Source organism: Bubalus kerabau, chromosome X (assembly GCF_029407905.1).
Source record: "Bubalus kerabau isolate K-KA32 ecotype Philippines breed swamp buffalo chromosome X, PCC_UOA_SB_1v2, whole genome shotgun sequence".
Classification (NCBI taxonomy): Eukaryota; Metazoa; Chordata; class Mammalia; order Artiodactyla; family Bovidae; genus Bubalus; species Bubalus kerabau.
The window spans coordinates 112,726,542-112,753,026 of NC_073647.1; the positions used below are offsets into that span (position 1 = coordinate 112,726,542).

At 38.3% G+C, this 26,485-nt stretch overlaps 1 protein-coding gene across 4 annotated transcripts in view; it reads left to right on the forward strand.

Annotated features, from left to right (window-relative positions):
• Window positions 1-26,485, forward strand: part of MTMR8 (myotubularin related protein 8) — a 226,315-nt gene that overhangs the window by 173,650 nt on the left and 26,180 nt on the right. The window contains exon 13 of one of the 4 annotated variants that reach the window (XM_055565468.1): window positions 940-1,410. The exons of the other annotated variants lie outside the window; for them this stretch is intronic. Coding sequence (XP_055421443.1) covers window positions 940-1,081 — 142 coding nt within the window. The 3' untranslated portion in view covers window positions 1,082-1,410. Of the gene's footprint in view, window positions 1-939; window positions 1,411-26,485 lie in introns of those variants that run through there. 4 annotated transcript variants of the gene reach the window in all.

Genomic DNA, 26,485 nt, shown 5'->3' on the forward strand with positions numbered 1-26,485 from the left:
CCTCTTCTCCTCCTGCCCCCAATCCCTCCCAGCATCAGAGTCTTTTCCAAAGACTCAACTCTTCTCATAAGGTGGCCAAAGTACTGGAGTTTCAGCTTTCGCATCATTCCTTCCAAAGAAATCCCAGGGCTGATCTCCTTCAGAATGGACTAGTTGGATCTCCTTGCAGTCCAAGGGACTCTTTTTTATGCTTTAATTAGTTTTGTTCTGGTAGATATAATTTTTTGTTTCCTTTGTTCTCTGGGTCAATCTATTGTACTTAATTTTTGTTGGACTGTTTTAATTTTGTTTATGGGTGTATATGTATATGTATATATTCAGTCACACTTTCTGTTGTTGTTATAAAGCTCTGCCTCTACATTAGGTTTTTGCAGTTCTGTGGTATTTTCCATTTTTTCCCCTTTATTCTCTCTTCTTCCATCTTTTTCTCTTTTCTCTTTTTTATAATTTTAATTTTTTTAAACCTATTACATTTTTTCTACATTTAGTATTTGGTAACCTTTCCAACTATTCTTTTCCCCTTGGAGTTAACCTTTAATGTATATAAATCTTCATTTACCTCTATTTAAATTTGCATATCTATTCTTACTTTCTTTTCTTTCTTTCCTTTCCCCTCAACATATTTGTTAGTTTTGTTTTCATTGCTTTATTCCCCAGTTGGCACCTTGCTTTAGTTTTGTTTTCCAGTTTGTGCTTAAGTTAGTTTTATTCTTAACTGGTAAATATAATTTTTGATTTCCTTTGTTCACCAGATCAATCTATTATACTTTATTTTTTGTTTGACTGTTTACACCTTGCTCATGCATGTATATGGATATATGTATATTCCATTATTTGAATTATTATTTGCCTGATTTTGTAACTGCCATTTGCCTGGGGGTTAATCTTTGGTTTCTCCTTTTTGGATATTTGTTTTACTCTCCCTTAATACCATAACAGGCCACTTATGAAATCTTCGTTCCTGATGAGAGATCAAACCCTGAGCCTTAGGAGTGGGACCACTGACTCCAAAACCCTAGACTACAAGAGAACTGACCTTATGGAGCATCAAATAGTGAGAACACAATGGAAACCACTTTAATAAAAGATCAGGCATCAGCCAACCTCCAGTAGTACCCTTTGCAGGACGCCTCATCTAAACAACAAACAAAACAAAAATACAAACCAAATCATCAGCAAACAGGAGTACCACCTTACTCAGCCTTGCCCATCAGGAAAAACAAAGAAGCAAACAAAAACTCAGCACAAATCTCACCCTATACAAAGCTCACACAAACCACTGAACCAAACTTAGGAGAGCAGAAACCAAAAGGAAGAAAGAATTCAACCTGCTTCACGGAAAGAATTCAACTTTCCTTGAAGCCTGGGAAAAGGAGACCTCAAACACAATAACATTAAAAAAAAAAAAAAAAAAAAAAAAAAAAAAAAACCGCAGAGAAATACTGCACAAATGAAGGAACAGATTAGAAACACAGAAGTCCAAATAAATGAAGAGAAAATAGGAAAATTACCTGAAAAAGAATTAAGAATAATGATAGTAAAGATGATCAAAAATCTTGAAAACTAAATCGAGAAAATGAATCAACTAACAAAGACCACAATGGCAACCTACTCCAGTACTCTTGCCTGGAAAATCCTATGGACACAGGAGCCTGGTAGGCTGCAGTCCATGGGGTTGCAAAGAGTTGGACACGACTAAGCAACTTCATATTCACTTTTCACTTTCATGCACTGGAGAGGGCAATGGCAACCCATTGCAGTGTTCTTGCCTGGAGAATCCCAGGGATGGTGGAGCCTGGTGGGCTGCTGTCTACGGGGTCGCACAGAGTCAGACACGACTGAAGAGACTTAGCAGCAGAAGAAGAAGAATTAAAAAATAAGCATACAGAGACAAACAACACAATTACTGAAATTAAAAATACTCTATAAGGAATCAATAGCAGAATATCTGAAGCAGAAGAACAAATCAGTGAGCAGGAAGATAAAATGGTGGAAATAACTTCTAAAGAGCAGAATAAAGTAAAAAGAATGAACAGAACTGAGGACAGTCTCAGAGACTTCTGGGACCATATCAAACGCACCAACATTCTAATTATACAGGTCCCACAAGAAGAAAAGAAAATGAAAGGGTATGAGAAAAGTTTTGAAGAGATTATAGTTGAAAATTTCCCCAACCTGGAAAAGGAAATAGCCAATCAAGTCCAAGAGGCACAAAGCGTCCCATACAGGATAAACAAAGGAGAAACATGCCAAGACACATACTAATCATACTAACAAAGATGAAACACAAAGAAAGAAGAGTAAAAGCAGCAAGGGAGAAGCAACGAGTAAAATACTAGGGAAACCCCATACACTTAACAGCTGATCCTTCAGCAGAAACTCTGAAGACCAGAAGCGAATGGCAGGATATATTTAAAGGACTGAAAGGGAAAAATCTACAACCAAGATTACTGTACCCAGCAAGGATCTCATTCAAAATTGATGGAGAAATAAAAAGCTTGTCAGACAAGCAAAAGTTAAAAGAATTCAGTACCACAAAACCAGCTTTAAAACAAATGTTAAACTGACTCATGTAGTTAAGAAATACAGCAGAAGAAAAAAGATCTACAAAATCAACCCCAAACAATTAGAAAATGGTAATAGGAACATATGTATGAATAATTACTTTAAGTGTAAATGGATTAAATGCTCCAGCCAAAAGATACAGAGTGGATGAATGGATAAAAAAAAAAAAAAAAAAACAAGACCCATATATGTGCTGTCTACAAGAAACCCACTTCAGACCTCAAGACACATATAGACTGAAAGTGAGATGATGGAAAAATATATTTCATGCAAATGGAAAGCAAATGAAAGCTGGAGTTGCAATCTTCATATCAGACAACATAGACCTTAAAATAAAGAGGATTACAAGAGATAAGGAAGGACACTACATAATGATCAAGGGATCAATCCAAGAGGAAGTCATAACAGTTGTAAATATCTGTGCAACCAACATAGGAGCACCTCAATACATAAGACGAACACTAACAGACATAAAAGGAGAAACTGCCAGTAACACAATTATAGTAGGAGACTTAAAAACCCGACTCATACCAATATACAGATCATCAAAACAGAAAATTAATTTTGAAACACAAGTCTTAAATGATGCATTAGATGAAATGTATGCCATTGATAATCTTCAGTACATTCCATCCAAATGCAGAAGAATATGCCTTCTTCTCAAGTGCACATGGAACATTCTCCAGGATAGACCACATCTTGGGTCACAAATCAAACCTCAGTAAATTTATAAAAAATTGAAATTGTTTCAAGCACCTTCTCCAACCACAACACTATGAGACTAGATATCAATTACAAGAAAAAAATGTAAGAAACATTATGAGACTAGATATCAATTACAAGAAAAAAATGTAAGAAACACAAACACATGGAGATTAAACAACACGTTTCTAAATAACCAACAGGATACTGAAAAAATTTTAAAAAAATCTCTAGAAACAAATGACAATGAAAACACGACAAATCAAAACCTATGGGATGCAGCAAAAGCAGTTCTAAGAGAGAAGTTTATAGCAATACAATCCTACCTCAAGATATAAGAAAAACATTGGATAGACAACCTGACTTTACATCTAAAACACCTTGAAAAAGAAAAAAAAAATTAGTATAAGGGAAGAAATCAAAGAGATCTAAGTAGAAATAAATGATAAAGAAATGAAAGAGACAACAGTAAAGATTAACAAAACTAAAAGCTGTGTTCTTTTAGAAGATAAAATTGGCAAACCCTTAGCCAGACTCATCAAGAAAAAAAGAGAAGAATCAAATCAACAAAATTAGAAATGAAAAAGGAGGGGTTACAACAGACAATGAAGAAATGCAAAGGATTATAAGAGACTATTATAAACAACTATATGGCAATAAAATAGATGACCTGGAAGAAATGGACAGATTCTTAGAAAAGTTCAATCTCCCAAGACTGAACCAGGAAGAAATAGAAATTATGAACACCCCAATTACAAGCACTGAAATCAAAGCTGTGATCAAAAATCTCCCATAAAACAAAAGCCCAAGACCAGATGGCTTCACAGGAGTATTCTATCAAAAATTTAGAGAAAAGCTAATGCTTATCCTTCTTAAAGCTCTTTCAAAATATTGCTGAGGAAGGAACACTTCCAAATTCATTCTAGGAGGCCACCATCACCCTGATATCAAAACCAGACAAAGACAACACAAAAAAAGAAAACTACAGACCAATATCAGTGATGAACATAGATGCAAAAATCCTCAACAAAATTTTAGCAAACACAATTCAGCAACATATCGAAAAGCTCATAAACCATGATCAAGTTGTGTTTATTCCACTGATGCAAGGATTCTTCAATATATGCAAATCAGTCAGTGTGATACACCGTATTAACAAATTAAAAGATAAAAACCATATGATCACCTCTGGCGGATTCATTTTGATGTTTGGCAAAACTAATACAATTATGTAAAGTTTAAAAATAAAATAAAATTTTAAAAAAATAGATGCAGGAAAAGTCTTTGACAAAATTCAGAACCTATTTTTGATTAAAATTCTTCAAAAAATGGGCATAGAAAGAACCTACCTCAACATAGTAAAGGCCTTATATGATGAGCCTACAGCAAACATTATTCTCAATGGTGAAAAACTGAAAGCATTCCACCTAAGATCAGGAACAAGAAAAGGGTATCCACTTTTGCCACTGTTATTCAACATAGTTCTGGAAGTCCTAGCTACAGTAATCAGAGAAGAAAAAGAAATAACAGGAATCCAGATCAGAAAAGAAGAAGTAAAGCTCTCACTGTTTGCAGATGGCATGCTACTGTACATCGAAAACCCTAAAGAAAATAAAAAAAAAAAAAATCAGAAAATTACTAGAGCTGATTAGTGAATTTAGCAAAGTTGCAGGATACAAAATCAGTACACGGAAATCATTTTCATTTCTTTATACTAACAATGAAAAATCAGAAAGAGAAATTAAGGAATCAATCCCATTCACCATTGCAAATAAAAAGAATAAATTATCTAGGAATAAACTTACCTAAGAAGATGAAAGAATGGTTCACAGTGAATTATAAGACACTGATGAAAGAAATTAAATATGCAATAAACAAATGGAGAGATGCCCCATGTTCCTGGGTAGGAAGAATCAATATTGTGAAAATGAATATACTAACAAAGGCAATCTACAGATTTAATGTGATCTCTATCAAATGACCAGTGGCATTTTTCACAGAACTGGAACAAAAAATTTCACAATTCATATGGAAACACAAAAGACCCTGACTAGCCAAAGCAATCTTGATAAAGAAGAATGGACCTGGAGGAATCAAGCTTCCTGAGTTCAGGTTATACTACAAAGCTACACTCATCAAGACAGTATGGTACTCACACAAAATCAGAAATATAGACCAATGGATCAAGATAGAAAGCCCAGAAATAAACCCATGCACCTGCTGCTAAGTCACTTCAGTCGTGTCTGACTCTGTGCGACCCCATAGACGGCAGCCCACCAGGCTCCCCTGTCCCTGGGATTCTCCAGGCAAGAACACTAGAGTGGGTTGCCATTTCCTTCTCCAATGCATGAAAGTGAAAAGTGAAAGTGAAGTCACTCAGTCATGTCCGACTCTTCACAACCCCACAGATTGCAGCCCACCAGGCTCCTCCACCCATGGGATTTTCCAGGCAAGAGTACTGGAGTGGGGTGCCATTGCCTTCTCGACCCATGCATCTATGGGTACCTTATTTTTAACAAAGGAGGCCAGAATATACAATGGAGCAAAGATAGCCTCTTGAATAAGTGGTGCTGGTAAAACTGGACAGCTCCATGTAAAAGAATGAAATTAGAACACTTCCTAACACCATACACAAAGATAAATTCAAAATGGATCAAAGACCTAAATGTAAGACCAGAAACTATAAAACTCTTAGAGGAAAACATAGGCAGAACATGAATGACATAAATCAGAGCAAGATCCTCTATGACCCACTTCCTAGAGTAAAGGAAATTAAAACAGAAGTAAACAAGTGTGACCTGATTAAACTTAAAAGCTTTTGCATGGCAAAGAAAACTATAAGCAAGGTGAAAAGACACCCCTCAGAATGGAAGAAGATAATAGCAAATGACACAACTAACAAAGGATTAATTTCCAAATATACAGCAGTTCATGAAGTTTAATACCAAAAAAACAAACAACCCAATTAAAAAGTGGGGAAAAGACATAAACAGACATTTCTCCAAAGAAGACATACAGATGGCTAACAAACACATGAAAAGATGCTCAGCATCACTCATTATTAGAGAAATGCAAATCTAAACTACATGAAATATCACATCACACTGGTCAGAATGACCCTCATCAAAAAGTCTACAAACAATAAATGCTATAAAGTGTGTGGAGAAAACGGAACGTTCTTGCAGTGTTGGTGGGAATACAAATTGTTACAGCTAATATGGAAGATGGTATGGAGATTCCTTAAAAAACTAGGAATAAAACCACCATATGACCCAGCAATCCCACTCCTAAGCATATACCCTGAGAAAACCAAAATTGAAAGAGACACATGTATCCCATTGTTCACTGTAGCACTATTTACAGTAGCTAGAACATGGAAGCAACCTAGATTGCATTGAAAGATGAATGGATAAAGAACTTGTGGCATATATACACAATGGAATATTAGTCGCCCATAAAAAGAAACACATATGAGTCAGTTCTAATGAGTTGGATGAACCTAGAACATATTATACAGAATGAAGTGAGTCAGAAAGAGAAAGATAAGTACCATATTCTAACGCATATATATGGAATCTAGAAAAATGGTACTAAAGAATTCATTTACAGGACAACAGTGGAGAAACAGACATATAGAATAGACTTATGGACATAGGGAGAAGAGAGGAGAGGGTGATATATATAGAAAGAGTAACATGGAAACTTACATTACTATATGTAAAATAGATAGCCAATGGGAATTTGTTGTATGGCTCAGGAAACTCAAACAGAGGCTCTATATCAACCTAGAGGTGTGGGATGGGAAGGAAGATGGGAGATGAGTTTCTAAAGGGAGGGGATATATGTATACCTATGGCTGATTCATGTTGAGGTTTGATGGAAAACAACAAAATTTTGTAAAGCAATTATCCTTCAATAAAATATGTTAATTATAAAAAATAAATACTTTTTTAAAAATTAAAAAAATCAAACAACTGAATCAAAAAATGGGCAGAAAATCTATGTAGACATTTCTTCAAAGAAGGCAGACAGATGGCCAAAAAGTGCATAAAAAATGCTCAACATCACTTTTAGAGAAACGCAAATCAAAACTAAATGAAATATCACCTCCCACTGGTCAGAATGGCCATCATCAAAAAATTTATAAACCATAAATGCTGGAGAGGGTGTGGAGAAAGGGGAACCCTCCCACACTGTGGGAATGTAAATTGGCACAACCATTATATGAACATTATGGAGGTTCATTGAAAATCTATAGATAGAATTAGCTTTTGATCTTCTGATTCTACTCCAAGCATGTATCTGGAAAAAAACATAATTTAAAAATATACATGCACACCAGTGTTCACTGCAGCACTAGTTACAATAGCCAGTATATGGAAGCAACCTGAATGCCCATTGGCAGATGAACCCCTAAAGAATATGTGGCCCATATATACAATGGAATATTACTCAGCCATAAAAAAGAATGAAATATGATGTTTGATAGAAACCAATGCAATACTCTAAAGCAATTATCTTTCCATTTAAATAAATAAAATTTTAAAAAAGAATGAAATAATACCATTTTTAGCAGCATGGATGGAACTAGAGATTGTCATATTGCATGAAGTCAGACAGAGAAAATGACGTATCATATAGTATCACTTGTATGTGGAAACTAAAACACACACACATACACAAACACACAATGGAATACTACTCATGCATAAGAAGGAATGAAACTTTGCCTTTTGCAACAATATGAATCGACCTAGTTGGTTTTATGCTTAGTGAAAGTAGTCAGAGTAATACAAATAGTGTGTGATATCACTTCTATATGCAATCTAAAAAATAAAGCACACTTGTGACTATACCAAAAAGAGACAGATGAACAGATATAGAGAACAAAGTAGTAATTACCAGTGGGGAGAGGGAAGAGGGAGGGGTAAGATAGGGGTAGGGGATTAAGAAATAGAAACTACTATGCATAAAATAAAAAAGCTACAAGGATATATTGTACAACACATGGAATATAGCCACTGTTTTATAGTAACTGTAAATGGAATATATTCTTTAAAAATTATGAATCACTATATTATATACCTGAAACTAATATAATATTTTACATCATCTATACTGAATAAAAATTATTTCCTACCTTTTTAAGGCTCAATATTATATTTTGTGTATCCATGAAATGTTGTTTGTCAGTTTATCTGTTGATGGATGTGTTGCTTCCACTTTTTAACTAATGTGAATAATGCTGCTATCACATAGTTGCACAAATATCAGTTTGAGTTTTGCTTTTAATTCTGGCCTAGACCCAATAATGAAACTGCTGGGTCATATAGTAAATCTATTTTTAGTTTTTTGTTGAGCTTCCATGCTGTTTTTTATAGTAACTTCCCATTTTACATTCCTACCAAAATTGGATAATGGGTACAGTTTTTCAACATCCTCGCCAATGCTTGTAATTTTCTATTTTTTTTTGTTTGTTTATATGTTTGTTTTATAATAGCCATCCAAATGGATATGAAATCGTATCTCATTGTTTTTATTTGCATTTATCTAATGATTAGTGATACTAAGCCTCTTTTCATGTAATTATTAGCCATTTGTATGTCTTCTTTGGGGAAGTGTCTATTCAAATTGTTTTCCCATTTCTTTTTTTATTTACATATGATTGACATTTAATAGTGTATTAGTACTAGATTTAAGTTTTGTAAGATTTCACATATAAGTAAGAGCATACAGTATTTTCTTCCACTGACTTATTTCACTTAGCATAATGCCTGCAAAGTTCATCCTTGTTGTCACAAATGGCAAGATTTCCTACTTTTATGACTGAATAATATTACTATAGATATTCATGACTGAATAATATTGTTGTTGTTCAGTCACCAAGCCATGTCTGACTCTTTGTGACCCCATGTACTGTAACACGCCAGGCCTCCCTGTCCCTCACCATATCCCAGAGTTTGCCCAAGTTCATGTCCATTGACTCGGTGATGTCATCCAACTATCTCATCCTCTGTTCCTCTCTTCTGCTTCTGCCTTCAATCTCCCAGTGTCAGGGTCTTCTCCAGTGAGTCAGCTCTTTGCATCAGGTGGCCAAAGTATTGGAGCTTCAGCTTCAGCATCAGTCCTTCCAATAAATATTCAGGGTTGATTTCCTTTAGGATTGACTGGTTTGATCTCCTTGCTGTCCAACGGACTCTCAAGAGTCTTCTCCAGCACCACAGTTCAAAAGTTTCAATTCTTTGGCACTCTGCCTTCTTTATGGTCCAACTATCACATCCATACATAACTACTGGAAAGACCATAGCTCTGACTATATGTACCTTTGTCAGCAAAGTGATGTCTATACTTTTTAATATACTGTCTATGTTTGTCATAGCATTCCTTCTAAGAAGCAGTCATCCGATTTCATGGCTGTAGTCACCATCTGCAGTGACTAGAGCCCAAGAAGAGAAAATCTGTTACTGCTTCCACCTTTTCCCCTTCTACTTGCCATGAAGTGATGGGACCGGTTTCCACCATCTTAGTTTTTTTTAATATTGAGCTTTGAGCTGGCTTTTTCATTCTCCTCCTTCACCCTCATCAAGAAACTCTTTAGTTCCTCTTCACTTTCTGCTATTAGAGTGGTGTCATCTGCATATTGGAGGTTGTTGAATAACATTATACAGTCATAAAAAGTAGGAAATCTTGCCATTTGTGACAATATGGATGAACTTGAGGGCATTATGCTAAGTGAAATTAGTCAGTGGAAGGCTTCCCTGTTGGCTCAGATGGTAAAGAATCCACCTACAATGTAGGAAACCCAGGTTCAATCATGAGTCAGAAAGATCCCCTGGAGAAGGGAATGGCTACCCACCCCAGTATTCTTGCCTGGAGAATTCCATGGACAGAGGAGCCTGGCAGGCTACAGTCTATGGTGTTGCAAAGAGTCAGACATGACTGAGCGATTAACACTTCCTTCCTCTTCCTCCAATATTCCACTTAATATACATATCACTCTTTCTTTATCTATTTATCCATTGATGGAAACAAGTTATTTCCATGTCTTGGCTATTATAAATAATGCCTCAGTGAACATAGAGATGATACAGATATGTCTTTTTTTGTTGTTTTTGTTGTGTCGTTGTTGCTTTTAAATATATATATTATTGAAGTATAGTTGACTTACAATGTTTCAGATGCACAGCAAAGTGATTCAGTTATACAAATACACATATAATATTTTTGAAATTATTTTCCATCATAGGTTATTACAAGATATTGACTGTAGGTCCCTATGCTATACAGTAAACCTTTGTTGCTTGTTGCATATCTATTTTTAATTAGAAATGTGGCATTCTATTCATACTAAGTCAAACAAGAAGGAACAAAATGTCATAAATTTTTTAGAAAAGCAAAAAGTCATGTTTTTTAAAATGTATATATTATACATATATATATTATACATATATTATTTATATATATATATACACACACACTAAAGCTTTTCCACTACACTTGATAAAGTCTTGAGAAAGAACATCCAAAAAAAAGAAGAGATGGAGAAATTGGAGAACATAAACTAAATGAAATGGCAGCACTGAATATGAAATATAAAAAGTGAAACAAATTAGATAAAAGTAAAACAACATCATATAGTCCAGTTGTTTTTAAACATGACTGCTCATTTGAAACATATCTGGAGCTCTGAAGAAAAAAAATTCCTGATCATTTCTATTTTTTCAAAAAATTTTGACATACTTCTGCTATGCATCTGTATTTTAAAAAGTGATTGCAGGTTTTTCTGTTAGATACTAGTTTTGGTGATATAGAATTCTATTGTTTTTCTGTTGACCAATCATGATACAATGAATGGTATTAAGTGAGTAAAATGGTTACATAATCACAGTAGTAAAAGATGTTTACCAGTTGTCACAGTCAATATCCAGACAAAAAGTAAAAGATAATTACAATTGCAAATCATATTGGAAACATAATTAACAATATAAAATAATTACATATAATTTGGGAGGGTCAAACTGAGTGATGTGGTCAGTAGGAGTGCATACATACACATGTTTTTATCTACCCAGCCAGTCTATGTTTTTTGGTTGGTGCATTTAATTCAATTACATTTAAAGTAATGGTTGATATATATGATCCTATTTCCATTTTCTTAATTGTTTTGGCTTTATTTTCTGTAGATCTTTTCCTTTTCTTGTGGTTCCTGCCTAGAGAAATTTCTTTAGGATTTGTTGTAAAGCTGGTTTGGTGGTGCTAAACTCTCTTAACTTTTGCTTGTTTTGAAAGCTTTTGATTTCTCCATCAAATCTGAATGAAAGTCTTGCTGGGCAGAGTATTCTTGGTTGTAGGTTCTTCCCTTTCATCACTTTAAATATATCATGCCATTCTCTTCTGGCTTGTAGAGTTTCTGTTGAGAAATCAGCTGATAGCCTGATGGGAGTTCCCTTGTATGTTATTTTTCATTTTTCCCTTGTTGCTTTTAATATTTTATCTGTGTCTTTAATTTTTATTGGTTTGATTTTTATGTGTCTCAGTGTGGTTCTCCTTGGGTTTATTCTGCCTGGGACTCTCTGTGCTTCCTGGATGTGATTCAGTATTTCCTTTCCCTTATTAGGGAATTTTTCAGCTATTATCTCTTTAAATATTTTCTCAGGTTCTTTCTCTCTCTCTTCTCCTTCTGGGACCCCCTATAATGTGAATGTTGATGAATTTAATGCTGTCCCAGAGGTCCCTTAGGCAGTCCTCATATCTTTTCATTCTTTTTTTTTAATATTCTATTATGTGGCAGTGATTTCCAGTATTCTGTCCTCCAGATCATTTATCCATGCTTCTGCTTCAGTTATTCTGCTATTGATTCCTTCTAGTGTATTATTCATCTCTGTTCTTTAGTTCTTCTAGGTCTTTGGTAAACATTTCTTGCAAGGGATGCAGATACTTCTTTGAAATAGTGAGTTTATTTCTTTCAGGTATATACATAAAAGTGGAGATGTTAGATCTGATAGTTCTATTTTTTAATTTTTTGAGCAACTTCTGTACTGTTTGCCATAGTGGTCCAACTAATCTACTAACAATGCACAATTGTTCCATTTTCTCCACATCCTTGGAACACTTGTTATTTCTCGTCTTGATAATAGTGATTCTAATGTGTAAGGTGATATTTTAATGTGGATTTGACTAGAATTTCCCTGGTGATTACTGACGCTGAACATCTTTTCATGTGCCTGTAGCTCATCTGTATATCTTCTTTGGAAAAGTGCCAATTCAGATCCTCTGCCCATTTTTAAATGGGTTCTTTGTTTTTTTTGGTGGCTTGAGTTACATGAGTTCTTTATATATTTTGGATATTAATCCCTTATCAAATTTATTATTTGAAAATACTTTCTTTCAGTGGGTGTGTTACCTTTTCATTCTACTGATGATTTATTTGGCTGTGCAGAAACTTTTTAATTTGATGTAGTCCCATTTCTTTATTTTTGCTTTCATTGCCTTTGCTTTTGATATCAAAAGGGTTCAAACTTCTGGGGCTCAGTAATCACTGAGGAAGGCTTTCTTATCTCTCCTTGCTATTATTTGGAACTCTGCATTCAAATGGGTATATATTTCCTTTTCTCCTTTGCCTTTAGCTTCTCTTTCTTTTCTCAGCTATTTGTAAGGCCTCGTCAGACAACCATTTTGCCTTTTTGCATTTCTTTTTCTTGGGGATGGTCTTCATCACTCCCTCCTGTACATTGTCACTAACCTTCATCCATAGTTCTTCAGGTACTCTATTGGTCACTTACACTGTATAATTGTAAGGGATTTGATTAAGTCATACCTAAATCATCTAGTGGTTTTCCCTACTTTCTTCAGTTTAAGTCTGAATTTGGCAATAAGGAGTTCATGATCAGAGCCACAGTCAGCTCCCAGTCTTGTTTTTGCTGAATGTATAGAGCTTCTCCATCTTTGGCTCCAAAGAATATAATCAATCTGATTTAGGTATTGACCATCGGGTGATGTCCACGTGTAAAGTCGTCTCTTGTGTTTTTGGAAGAGGGTGTTTGCTATGACCAGTGTGTTCTCTTGGCAAAACTCTGTTACACTTTGCCCTGCTTCATTTTGTACTCCAAGGCTAAACTTGCATGTTACTCCAGGTATCTCTTGACTTCCTACTTTTGCATTCCAGTCCCCTGTGATGAAAAGGACATCTTTTTTTGGGTGTTTTAAAAGGTCTTGTAGGTCTTCATAGAACCATTCAATTTCAGCGTCTTCAGCCTTACTGGTTTGGGCATAGGCTTAGATTACTATGATATTGAATGGTTTGCCTTAGAAACGAACAGAGATCATTCTGTCGTTTTTGAGATTGCATCCAAGTACTGCCTTTGGACTCTTTTGTTGACTATGAGGGCCACTCCATTTCTTCTAAGGGATTCTTGCTCACAGTAGTAGATATAACTAATGGTCATCAGAGTTAAATTCGCCCATTCCAATCCATTTTAGTTCACTGATTCCTAAAATGCCAATGTTTACTCTTGCAACCACTTCCAATTTACCTTGATTCATGGATCTAACATTCCAAGTCCCTATGCAATATTGTCCTTAGCAGCATCAGACTTTACTTACATCACCAATTGCCTCCACAACTGGGCATCCTTTTTGCTTTGGCTCCATCTCTTCATTCTTTCTGGAGTCATTTCTCCATTCTTTCCAGTAGCATAATGGGCACCTACCTGACCTGGGAGTTCATCTTTCAGTGTCTTTTTTTTTTTTTTTTTTTTGCCTTTTCATACTGTTCATGGGGTTCTCATGGCAAGAACGCTAAAGTGGTTTGCCATTGTCCTCTCCAGTGGACCTCATTTTGTTAGAACGCTCCACCATTACCCATCTGTCTTAGTTGGCCTTACACGGCATGGCTCATAGTTTCATTGAGTTAGACAAGGCTATGGTCCATGTGCGGAGAAGGCAATGGCAACCCACTCCAGTACTCTTGCCTGGAAAATCCCATGGATGGAGGGGCCTGGTAGGCTGCAGTCCATGGGGTCGCTAGGAGTCGGATACGACTGAGTGACTTCACTTCCACTTTTCACTTTCATGCATTGGAGAAGGAAATGGCAACCCACTCCAGTGTTCTTGCCTGGAGAATCCCAGGGACGGGGAGCCTGGTGGGCTGCCGTCTATGGGGTCACACAGAGTCAGATACGACTGAAGCGACTTAGCAGCAGCAACAGCAGCAGCATGGTCCATGTGATCAGTTTAATTAGTTTTCTTTAATTGTGGTATTCATTTTGTCTGCCCTCTGAGGGATAAGGATAAGAGACTTATGGAATCTTCCTGATGGGAGAGACTGACTGTATGGGAAACTGGGTCTTGTTCTGATTAGCAGGGCCATGCTCAGTAAATCTTTAATCCAATTTCTGTTGATGGGTGGGGCTGTGTTCCCTCCTTATTGTTTGACCTGAAACCAAACTATGGGGGAGGTAATGAAGATAATGTCATCCTCCTTCATAAGGTCCTGTGCAGGTACTGCCACACTCAGTGACCCTGACCCTGCAGCAGACCACTGCTGATCCACGCCTCCACCGGAGACTCCTGGACATTGACAGGCAAGCCTGGATCAGTCTCTTGTGTGATGACTGCTCCTTTCTCCTGGGTCCTGGTGCACACAAGGTTTTGTTTGTGTCCTCCAGGAGTCGGTTTTCCCAGTCCTGTATAGGTTTTGACAGCTCAACGGTGGAGTTAATGGCAGCCTCTTCCAAGAGGGCTTATGCCACACTCAGCTCTGCTGTATCCAGAGCCACTGCTGACCAGTACCTCTGCAGGAGACCCTCAAACACTCAAAGGCAGGTCTTGCTCAGTCTCTGTGGGGTCTCCTGGTGTGCACAAGGTTTTTTTTGAGCCTTCTGAGCCTCTCTGGTGGGTATGGGGTTTGATTGTAAATGCAATTTTGCCCCTCCTCTAGCATATGCTTTTTTTTTAATGGTTTCTTTTTCGTTGTTAAATTTCTCATTGTGTTCATGGATTTTTATGTTCCTGTTTTTATTTGGCTCTCTGTGTGTTCTTGTTTTTCACTGAAATTTTTAGAGGATTATTCTGAATACTTTACCAGACATTTCACAGATCTCTATTTATTTAGGGTCAGTTAATAGAACTTTGTTACTTTCATTTGGTAGTGTCATGTTTACCTGATTCTTCATGATCCTTGATTCCTTTTGTAGGTATCTATACATTTGAGTAAGCAGTCTCCTCTCCCAGACTTCACAGATTCTCTTCAACAAGGATATTCCTTCAGTTAGCATACCTTGAGGTTCTGGATGGCTCAGCTGTAGCATCCTTTGGCATATAGGGCTTCCCACTGGGTTCTTTATTAGGGTGAAGCCACTGCCTGAACTCTGAGAGTGGCGGGTGCACTACTAACTCAGCTCCATGGTTGCATGAGATTATTGGCTGGGCTTCATGTTTAAGCAGGGCTGATATTTAGGCTTCCTGTTCAGGGGCCCTGCTGATTGTGTTCCTCAGTAATGTGGGGCCATTAGATGGGTTCTGCAGTCACCTCTGTTCAGGCAAGGTCACTGGCTCTGTTCCCTTTTAGTGTGATGCCACTGGTTGAATTATTCAACTGAGCATGGATATAGGCTTTGCTCCACAATCAGTCCTGGTTGAGTAGAGATTTAGGTTGTGATGCCCAACTAGACAGAGCTTCTGGCTGGACTCTGTTTAAGTGGGGCCACTGGCAGGACTTCAGTGTTGAACAGATATGCAGGCAGTGCTATGTAAACAAGCTAAGATTCAGATTGTGCTCCAGAGTAGAATGGGCCATATGCTGGGTTTGGTAGTCAGGTATGTTTCTATTCAGATGTACAAATTGGGTTTACAAAAGGCAGAGGAACCAGAAATCAAACTGCCAACATTTGTTGGATCATAGAGAAAGCAATGAAATTATAGAAAAACATCTGCTTCATTGTCTATGTGAAAGCTTTTGACCGCGTGGATCACAACAAACTATGGAAAATTCTGGGAATACCAGATCACTTTATCTGTCTCCTGACAAATCTGTATGCAGTTCAAGAAGCAACAGTTAGAACTAGACATAGAACAAAATCAAAATCAGGAAAGGAGTATGTCAAGGCTGTATATTGTCACCCTGTTTATTTAACTTATATGCAGAGTACATCATTCAAAATGCAGGGCTGGATGACTCAAAAGCTGGGATCAAGATGGCTGGGAGAAATATCAACAACCTCAGATATGCTGATTATATGACTCTAATGACATAAAGACGAAGAGGAATTAAAGAGCCTCTTGATGAATAGAAAGGGGAGTGAAAAGGCTGGCTTAAAACTCAACATTCAAAAAACTAAGATCATGACATCTGGTCCCATTACTTTGTGACAAATATATGGGAAAAAAGTGAAAGTAGTGACAGATTTCATTGTCTTGGGCTCTAAAATCACTTGCAGACAGTGACTGCAGCCATGAAATTAACAGACACTTGCTCCTTGGAAGGAAAGCTGTAACATACCTAGAAAGTGTATTAAAAAGCAGAGACATCACTTTGCTGACAAAGGTCCATATAGTCAAAGCTATGGTTGTTCCAGTAGTCTTGTACGGATATGAGAGCTGGACCATAAGAAGGCTGAGCACCGAAGAATTAATGCTTTTGAGTTGTGGTGCTGGAGAAGACTCTTGAGAGTCCCTTGGACTGCAAAGAGATCAAACCAGTCAATCCTAAAGGAAATCAACCCTGAATATTCATTAGAAAGACTGATGCTAAAGCTGAAGCTCCAATATGTTGTCTACCTGATGCCAAGAGCCAACTCATTGGAAAAAGTCCTCATGCTGGCAAACACTGAGGGCAGGAGGAGAAGGGATTGACAGAGGATGAGATGGTTGGATGGCATCATCGACTCAATGGACATGAGTTTGAGCAAACTCCAGGAGATAGTAAATGACAGGGAAGCCTGGCATGCTGCAGTCTATGGGGTCGCAAAGACCTAAATGACTTAGTGGCTAAACAACAACATCCTGCTGTTCAACAAGTTTTCTGATTGGGACCTTGGCTCAGGAGAGGACTCCAGCTGTATGCCACAGGTAGGAGGGGCTACGTATTGTTTTGCTATTGAGCAGGGTAGCTGGTTAGGCTCCCTCATGAGATAAGGCTGCAGGCTGTGCTCTATGATGGGGTGACATGCTTGGCTGGGCTTCCTGCCTGAGCACAACTATTGGCTGACCTCTGTTGCCTGTAGACTAGGCTTCGTCACCTGGTGGTACCATAGGCTGGATTCTGAGACTGTCCATGGTCACTGATAAGGTTCCCTGGTTACGCAAGGCAGAGTCTATACAATTTGGCAAGACTGCTGTCTTGGTTCCCTGCCCAAGTATTGCTTTAGGATAGGCGTTGAGGCTTTCTGGATTATCTAGTTAGGCTTCCTGGTCAGGTGGGACTAGTGGCTATATTCAGCAGCACACAGAGCTTTGTGTTTGGTTCCCTACACAGGTGGAGCTACAGAAAGAAATTAATAGCTGATTTGGCTTTCTAGTATCAGAACCAGGTAGATCTACCCACTTATCTCCCCAGCCAGATAGGACCACTGGCTCAGCTCTGCCAGTGGATAGAACTACTGGCTGAATTTCAGTAAACATGACTGAGGATGGGTTACAGGACTGCAACAGTTCTCTAGTTAGGTTTGGGTGTATATAACATGATAGTCAAACAAACATGTATGTTTTCCACCTTACATTCAGCACCTAGGTCAGCTAAATTGGTAAAGGTCTTAGCCCACCATTGTCCATTTACCCATGTGAGATAAGCCTGTTAATTTTGTTGTTGAGTATCACTGGTTAGGGGAATAGGTGCATCTTGATAAGTGAGGTTTATGTGTGAGCTGGGCTAGGGAAAAGTTAATATGTTGTGTGTACTAAAATTAGGTTGCTGGAAGCAACCTCAGAATGTGGTTAAATTTGCCATCTTATTTATTTCTGTGGCTGAACCTATATGAAGGTTGGGTTTTGTGGATAACTGTATATTCCTCCTCTTTTATATTGGTATACTTTGGTGTTTTGGTTTTTTGCCAGTTACAATGGCAAACAACATGTTTCCACAATTGTGAGATAAGCTTCACAGGTGCACTCAGAAGTTTTTTTTTTTTTTTTTTAAGTTATTAATTTATTAATAAGACACCAAACTAGATCCTAAATTATGGGACATTACAACATGGGATCCTCATAGGTGGGCACATTATTTCAAAAATAGACACCAATTGTATTGTACACTTTAGCCTATTTCTGTCTCTGTTTATCACAACATTGCTGTGTTTCAGTGCAGGACCAGCTGCTCCATTGCTTGTGTTCTAGGGGAAATCTCTCTAGGACAGGCATTTCTATAGCTTTAATAACCTCATAGTGGACCCTTGGGAGTAGTGGTGTAACCAAACCAACAGATTTCTTCCCATGCTAAATTTGCTACTAGGTTTCTTTCTCATAATCATTTCTATCTCCTCAAAGGTGGGTTGTGTATGTTTTTTAGGACCCCCAGAAGAGTACCTTTGGGTCTTAATTTCCCTCGAGTATTTTCCAAATCCTTCTAACAGTGACCTTTGTAGGCCCAGCAGATTTTGTAACAGCCATAAAAACATAGATGTCAATTTGATTGGGGATTCCCATGTAGAGAGAGGCTAGATCTTTATATGGGATCAAGTATGATTTTCATAAGAATTATCTTTTCAGTGATACCCAAGAGCTATGGCTATTTACTATGGGCAGGCAGCATTGCATCTGTATTATATAAAATTTGCAGTTGGTCCTGTGAGGTTAGATTAGGGAAGAATTCCCAAGCTGATTATGCATGTATGTGTGTTCAGTTGCTTCATTTGTGTCCAATTCTGCAACTCTATGGACTGTAGCCCACCAGGCTCCTCTGTCCTTAGAATTCTCCAGGCAAGAATACTGGAATGAGTTGCCATGCCCTCCTCCGGGGGATGTTCCTGACCCAGGAATTGAACCCACATCTCCTGTGCCTCCTGCATTGCAGGTAGATTCTTTACTGCTGAGCCACCAGGGAAACTCCAAGCTGGTAATACTCCCCAGTGTTTTAGATATGCCTTGACTTAGGCTATATAGTATACATTGCCTTCCATGTAATATATTAATTAGTGGTCAAGGAAGAAGTTTTTGGTAAGGTTCCCTTGGTCATATGGTTAGTACAGCTTCTCTCTGCTTCAATAAATAAGACTCATAACGGAGGGGGAGAGAGAATATTATAATTAATGTTACAGGAAAAATGGGCCTATAGCCCTATAATGTAATGTAAGAATGTACATTATTGGTAGGTTTCTACATTCATCATCCTGCCACGGAATAATAAAAACTATAATTTTATCTCTGTAATCCCACAGAGTTTGTTGGTATTAACTCTGCATTACAGCATTTTTTATTTGATTACACCAATCTCGAGCATACTGATTGTAGTATTAGGTACATACTATTTCTAGGAATTCCTTAAATAAAACCCAATAGGTCATGACCTGCTGCTCTGTTCGATGGCCTTAATAATAGTTGGATTCATCTGATTTGAAGTAAAAGTTAGCACGTAGGGCTTACAAGTCATTTATGAGTCATAAGTGATATTTTAAAGTTGGCTTAGTCAGAATGTGTGTTATTGATGTAGTAGACTAGATTGAGGAGGAGGATTAGCCTCAGTATTGATGTTTGTGATTGTGTTAGTTGGATTGACTGACCCAGATAGTAATAGCATGGTCTCTGTTGTCCTCAATCTGACCCATGTTGTGTGTTTCCAATGGTGTGTATGTGGCATGCTATTTCCAGACATACTTTGTCAACCATGGAATGTATGGTTCAGGGTTAGGTGATCAATGTGTAGTTGACACTGGTGATAGTAGGAGTGGCACAGCAACAGAGTAGGGATTAAAGTTAGATGTCACCTGCAGCCAGCACTAAGGAATATGATTGCACACTGGGTATCACCCAAATGGTATTATTCAGTCCAGGGGTGATTAGTTCTAACCTCTTAGATGTTGGAAGTAAGTTCTGGTTTGTTCCACAGTGCTTTTAGTGGGCAGCATATGAAGTCATATCTCCAGACAATCGTAGGTGGTTTGCTTAGCTTACATTGAGTCATGAGTGACCACAAGCTGAGGATGGTCCCACAATCAATGGTTCAAGTTAGGTCCTTGTCACAACTGATGGGGAAGTAACTAGGATCTGGATTTTTCTATGAGGGAGAAGAGAAGGGTGAGTAGATAGCAATATCAGGGCTCCCAAGTCCAAGAAAAGTGGTAATTGGGTTGTATCTGTTGTGAGTGTATATATCAGCAAGGGTTGCAGCATCTCTGTTGGTGTTCCCTTCATTTGTCAAAGATGTCAACATAGTGTAGTTATGCCATAAGGGTGTGGGGGTGAGTTAATGTAAGCAGGACTATGTGCAGTAGTTTTGGCCACTTGGAGGACCACTGTCCTCTAAGATCTCTCAGGAGCCCTTGTTTTAAAAGCTCACTATTTCCTTCTATGATATCTGCTGTCATAGGACAATGGGGTAGGTGAAAAACCCAAGCAATATTATTTTGTAGTGCCCGCTGTTACATTCGCTTTATGATGAAGTGGGTGCCTTGAACTATGTAACTGTGGCACACCCAAAGACTGTAAAAGTTGTTTTGTTAACCCCTCACAACATTAGCATTTTATCTTTGCATAGGGAAGCCAATAGAAGGCCTCTGTAGGTATCCATCATTGTTAACACATATATAATGACTCTGTCTGCTACATGGAGAGGCCCAGTGAAACTGGTTTGTTAGTTCTGATGTGACCATTACTATAAATTTCTCCTCCCATGCCACAGGCCCAGAGTCTAGATTTCTGGCACATGGTACAATCCCTAATAGCTTTGTGTAAATGTTTCTCTGCTGATTTGACTCCTCTATTAACAATCTATTTTTGCAACCCCATGATACCCAAATGCCTTGACTGACTTCTGGTATGCTTACAAATGGAAGTAGTAGGGTGGCTCCTCCCAAAGTTTTGGGGACTGTCCCTTCTTTAAGTGGTTACCTGAATTGCTGCTTTGATTAGTTAGTAAGCTTCAGCATTATGTTGTGCCTCATCTGTGTCTTGTTTGATATGAGACAAGGTATGATGCATGAATATCTTCAGAGTGGTAGCCAATGTGGTGATTTTTAGAACTGTTTACCCCCAAATGTTTCAGCCTGTGTTTTCCAGCCTTGATCAAGTAGTTAGCACACAAGCCATCAACCAGGGATCAGTGAAAATATGAATCTTAGGAAAATGTCTGTCAAGGGCATGCTGTATTGCTAGAAGTATTGCATATTGCTTAGCCAACTGGATACTTTTGTCTATCCCTGTTTGAAAATCGGAGTGTTTAAAAAGGGTAAATTTTATGCATTGAACTACCTGGCCACCTTATGCTCTATGCTCAATCCATCAGCAAAGAAATACTATTGCTTTTCTTGTTCCATGAGTGCTGATGACTCCTACTTAATTCCTTGGTTAGCAAAAGTCAGAGACATTTCTTGGGGTTTTGACAAGTTAACCTCAGTGGCAAGGTTTGTGACTGTTGTTTCTTCATGGAATTGTGACACTCCAGTAGAACTGGGTTTAGCCTAATCTTGCAGATACCACTTCTGTTTTAATTAGTAAACCTCTATTGCTGATCCAGTTTTGCAGGGAACTTTTTCCATTACTCAGGTCATAGTAGGAATATTGGTCTACAGAGTGAAAGCCTCTGCTCTAGTAAGAGCTTCATTTTGATAAATGCCTAATACACCACTAGGAGTTTCCTCTCTTGTGGTGAATACTTATGGGCTGAGTTTGGGACTTTGCTTACCCTAAAGATCATGGTAGACATTTATCTGTCTGGTCAAGAGGATCCATGAAGCAAAATCACAAGTGTCAAGAAACTTCCAATTTTGAGGTCTACCCTACTAGTTTATCTAGTACCTGTTGTTGCTCAGATACACACTAAGAAGCAGATATTTGCAGGTGACATGATAGCTGGGGACCAGCAAATATTGGTGATAAGAAATGTATTAAAGTCAGAGTCCAAACATTCCTAACAAATATTTGAACTTCTTTACCAGTATGGGAGATTGAAGTGCTAGGAGCTTGTCTTTTACTAGGTTGGGAAATGGTTTACCCTTCTGAATTCCAAATGTAGTCCCAAAATGTCAACAGATTGGAAGAGGTCTTATGCCTTATGCAGGATATTTGCACATCCCCTATCTGTGACAAGTTTGCTCACAGTTGTGATGGCCTATAAAACAGAGTGTTGGTCAGGTTCAGTGAGGAGGATGTCATCAATATAATGTCAGAGCCAAATTTCTAGTGGGATGTGCAGCAGGGATCTAGGTCCTGTATGCAAAGCACATGTACTATTACAAGATTATTTACATATGCCATAGGCAAACAAGAAAAGATACCTTCGACCCTGAAAGCTGAAGACGAATTGTTCAGTTCAGTTCAGTTCAGTCGATCAGTTGTATCCGACTCTTTGTGACCCCATGAATCGCAGCACACCAGGCCTCCCTGTCCATCACCAACTCACGGAGTTCACCCACACTCTTGGCAATTGAGTCGGTGATGCCATCCAGCCATCTCATCTTCTGTCGTCTCCTTCTCCCACCCGCAATCCCTCCCAGAATCAGAGTCTTGTCCAATGAGTCAACTCTTCACATAATGTTGCCAAAGTATTGGAGTTTCAGCTTCAGCATCAGTCCTTCCAAAGAACACCCAGGACTGATCTCCTTTAGAATGGACAAGTTGGATCTCCTTGCAGGCCAAGGGACTCTGAAGAGTCTTCTCCAACAATACAGATCAAAAGCAGCAATTCTTCGGTGCTCAGCTTTCTTCACAGTCCAACTTTCACATTCATACATGACCACTGGAAAAACCATAGCCTTGACTAGACAGACCTTTTTTGGCAAAGTAATATCTCTGCTTTTGAATATACTATCTAGGCTGGTCATAACTTTCCTTCCAAGGAGTAAGCATCTTTTAATTTCATGGCTGCAATCACCATCTGCAGTGATTTGGGAGCCCCCCAAAATAAAGTCTGACACTGTTTCTACTGTTTCCCCATCTATTTCCCATGAAGTGATGGGACCAGATATCATGATGTTAGTTTTCTTATTGCTTAGCTTTAAGCCAAATTTTTCACTCTCCTCTTTAACTTTCATCAAGAGGCTTTTTAGTTCCTCTTCACTTTCTGCCATAAGGGTGGTATCATATACATATCTGAGGTTATTGATATTTCTCCGGGCAATCTTGAATCCAGCTTGTGCTTCTTCCAGCCCAGCGTTTCTCATGATGTACTCTGCATATAAGTTAAATAAGCAGGGTGACAATATACAGCCTTGACGTACTCCTTTTCCTATTTGGAACCAGTCTGTTGTTCCATGTCCAGTTCTAACTGTTGCTTCCTGACCTGCATATAGGTTTCTCAAGAAGCAGATCAGGTGGTCTGGTATTCCCATGTTTTTCAGAATTTTCCACAGTTTATTGTGATCCACACAGTCAAAGGCTTTGGCATAGTCGATAAAGCAGAAATAGATGCTTTCTGGAAGTCTCTTCCTTTTTGATGATCCAGTGGATGCTGGCAATTTGATCTCTGGTTCCTCTGCCTTTTCTAAGACCAACTTGAACATCTGGAAGTTCACGCTTCACATATTGCTGAAGCCTGGCTTGGAGAATTTTGACCATTACTTTACTAGCATGTGAAATGAGTGCAATTGTGCAGTAGTTGTAGCATTCTTTGGCATTGCCTTTCTTTGGGATTGGAATGAAAACACCTTTTCCAGTCCTGTGGCCACTGCTGAATTTTCCAAATTTGGTGGTGTATTGAGTGCAGCACTTTCACAGCATCATCTTCCAGGATTTAAAGTTGCTCAACTGGAATTACATCACCTCCACTAGCTTTGCTCGTACTGATGCTTTCTAAGGCCCACTTGACTTCCCATTCTAGGATGTCTGGCTCTAGGTGAGTGATCACACCATCGTGATTATCTGGGTCATGAAGATCTTTTTTGTACAGTTTTTCTGTGTATTCTTGCAACCTCTTCTTAACATCTTCTGCTTCTGTTAGGTCCATACCATTTCTGTCCTTTATTGAGCCCATCTTTGCATGAAATGTTCCCCTGATATCTAATTTTCTTGAAGAGATCTCTAGTCTTTCCCATTCTGCTGTTTTCCTCTATTTCTTTGAATTGATCACTGAAGAAGGCTTTCTTATCTCTTCTTGCTATTCTTTGGAACTCTGCATTCAGATGCTTTATCTTTCCTTTCATTTACTTTTTGCTTCTCTTCTTTTCACAGCTATTTGTAAGGCCTCCTCAGACAGCCATTTTGCTTTTTTGCATTTGTTTTCCATGGGGATGGTCTTGATCCCTGTCTCCTGTACAATGTCACGAACCTCCATCCATAGTTCATCAGGCATTCCATCTATGAGATCAAGTCCCTTAAATCTATTTATCACTTCTACTGTGTAATCATAAGGAATTTGATTTAGGTCATACCTGAATGGTCTAGTGGTTTTCCCTATTTTCTTCAATTTATGTGTGAATTTGGCAATAAGGAGTTCATGATCTGAGCCACAGTTAGCTCCCAGTCTTGTTTTTGCTTAGTGTATAGAGCTTCTCCATCTTTGGCTGCAAAGAATATAATCAATCTGATTTTGGTGTTGACCATCTGGTGATGTCCATGTGTAAAGTCTTCTCTTTTTTTGTTGGAAGAGGGTGTTTGCTATGACCAGTGTGTTCTCTTGGCAAAACTCTATTAGCCTTTGCCCTGCTTCATTCCGTATTCCAAGGCCAAATTTGCCTGTTACCCCAGGTGTTTCTTAACTTCCTACTTTTGCATTCCAGTCCCCTGTGATGAAAAGGACGTCATTTTTGGGTGTTAGTTCTAAAAGGTCATGTAGGTCTTCATAGAACCATTCACCTTCAGCTTCTTCAGCATTACTGGTTGGGGCATAGACTTGGATTACTGTGATATTGAATGGTTTGCCTTGGAAATGAACAGAGATCATTCTGTTGGTTTTTTTTTTTTTTTCCTTTTCTTTTTTTTAAATTTTATTTTATTTTTAAACTTTACATAATTGTATTAGTTTTGCCAAATATCAAAATGAATCCGCCACAGGCATACATGTGTTCTCCACCCTGAACCCTCCTCCCTCCTCCCTCCCCATACCATCCCTCTGGGTCGTCCCAGTGCACTAGCCCCAAGCATCCAGTATCGTACATCGAACCTGGACTGGCAACTCATTTCATACATGATATTTTACATGTTTCAATGTCATTCTCCCAAATCTTCCCACCCTCTCCCTCTCCCACAGAGTCCATATGACTGTTCTATACATCAGTGTCTCTTTTGCTGTCTCGTACACAGGGTTATTGTTACCATCTTTCTAAATTCCATATATATGCGTTAGTATACTGTATTGGTGTTTTTCTTTCTGGCTTACTTCACTCTGCATCATAGGATTGCAGCCAAGTACTTCATTTTGGACTCTTTTGTTGACCATGATGGCTACTCCATTTCTTCTAAGGGATCCCTGCCTGCAGTAGTAGACATAATGGTCATCTGAGTTAAATTCACCCATTCCAGTCCATTTTAGTTGCTGATTGCTAGAATGTCGACGTTCACTCTTGCCATCTCCTGTTTGACCACTTCCAATTTGCCTTGATTCATGGACCTAACATTCCAGGTTCCTATGCAATATCGCTCTTTACAACGTCGCACCTTGCTTCTATCACCAGTCACATCTACAACTGGGTATTGTTTTTGCTTTGGCTCCATCCCTTCATTCTTTCTGGAGTTATTTCTCCACTGATCTCCAGTAACATATTGAGCACCTTCCAACCTGGGGAGTTCCTCTTTCAGTATCCTATAATTTTGCCTTTTCATACTGCTTATGGGATTCTCCAGGCAAGAATACTGAAATGGTTTGCCATTCCCTTCTCCAGTGGACCACATTTTGTCAGACCTCTCCACCATGACCTGCCCATCTTGGGTGGCCCCACGTGGCATGGCTTAGTTTCATTGAGTTAGACAAGGCTGCAGTCCGTGTGATTAGATTGACTAGTTTTCTGCGATTATGGTTTGTGTGTCTGACCTCTGATGAATTGTTACTCTCCTGCAATATTTTTAATGAATAGAACATACTAGTCAAGTCTGTTACTTCAAACTGTTTATCTATATTTCTTTGAATGTTAAGGTG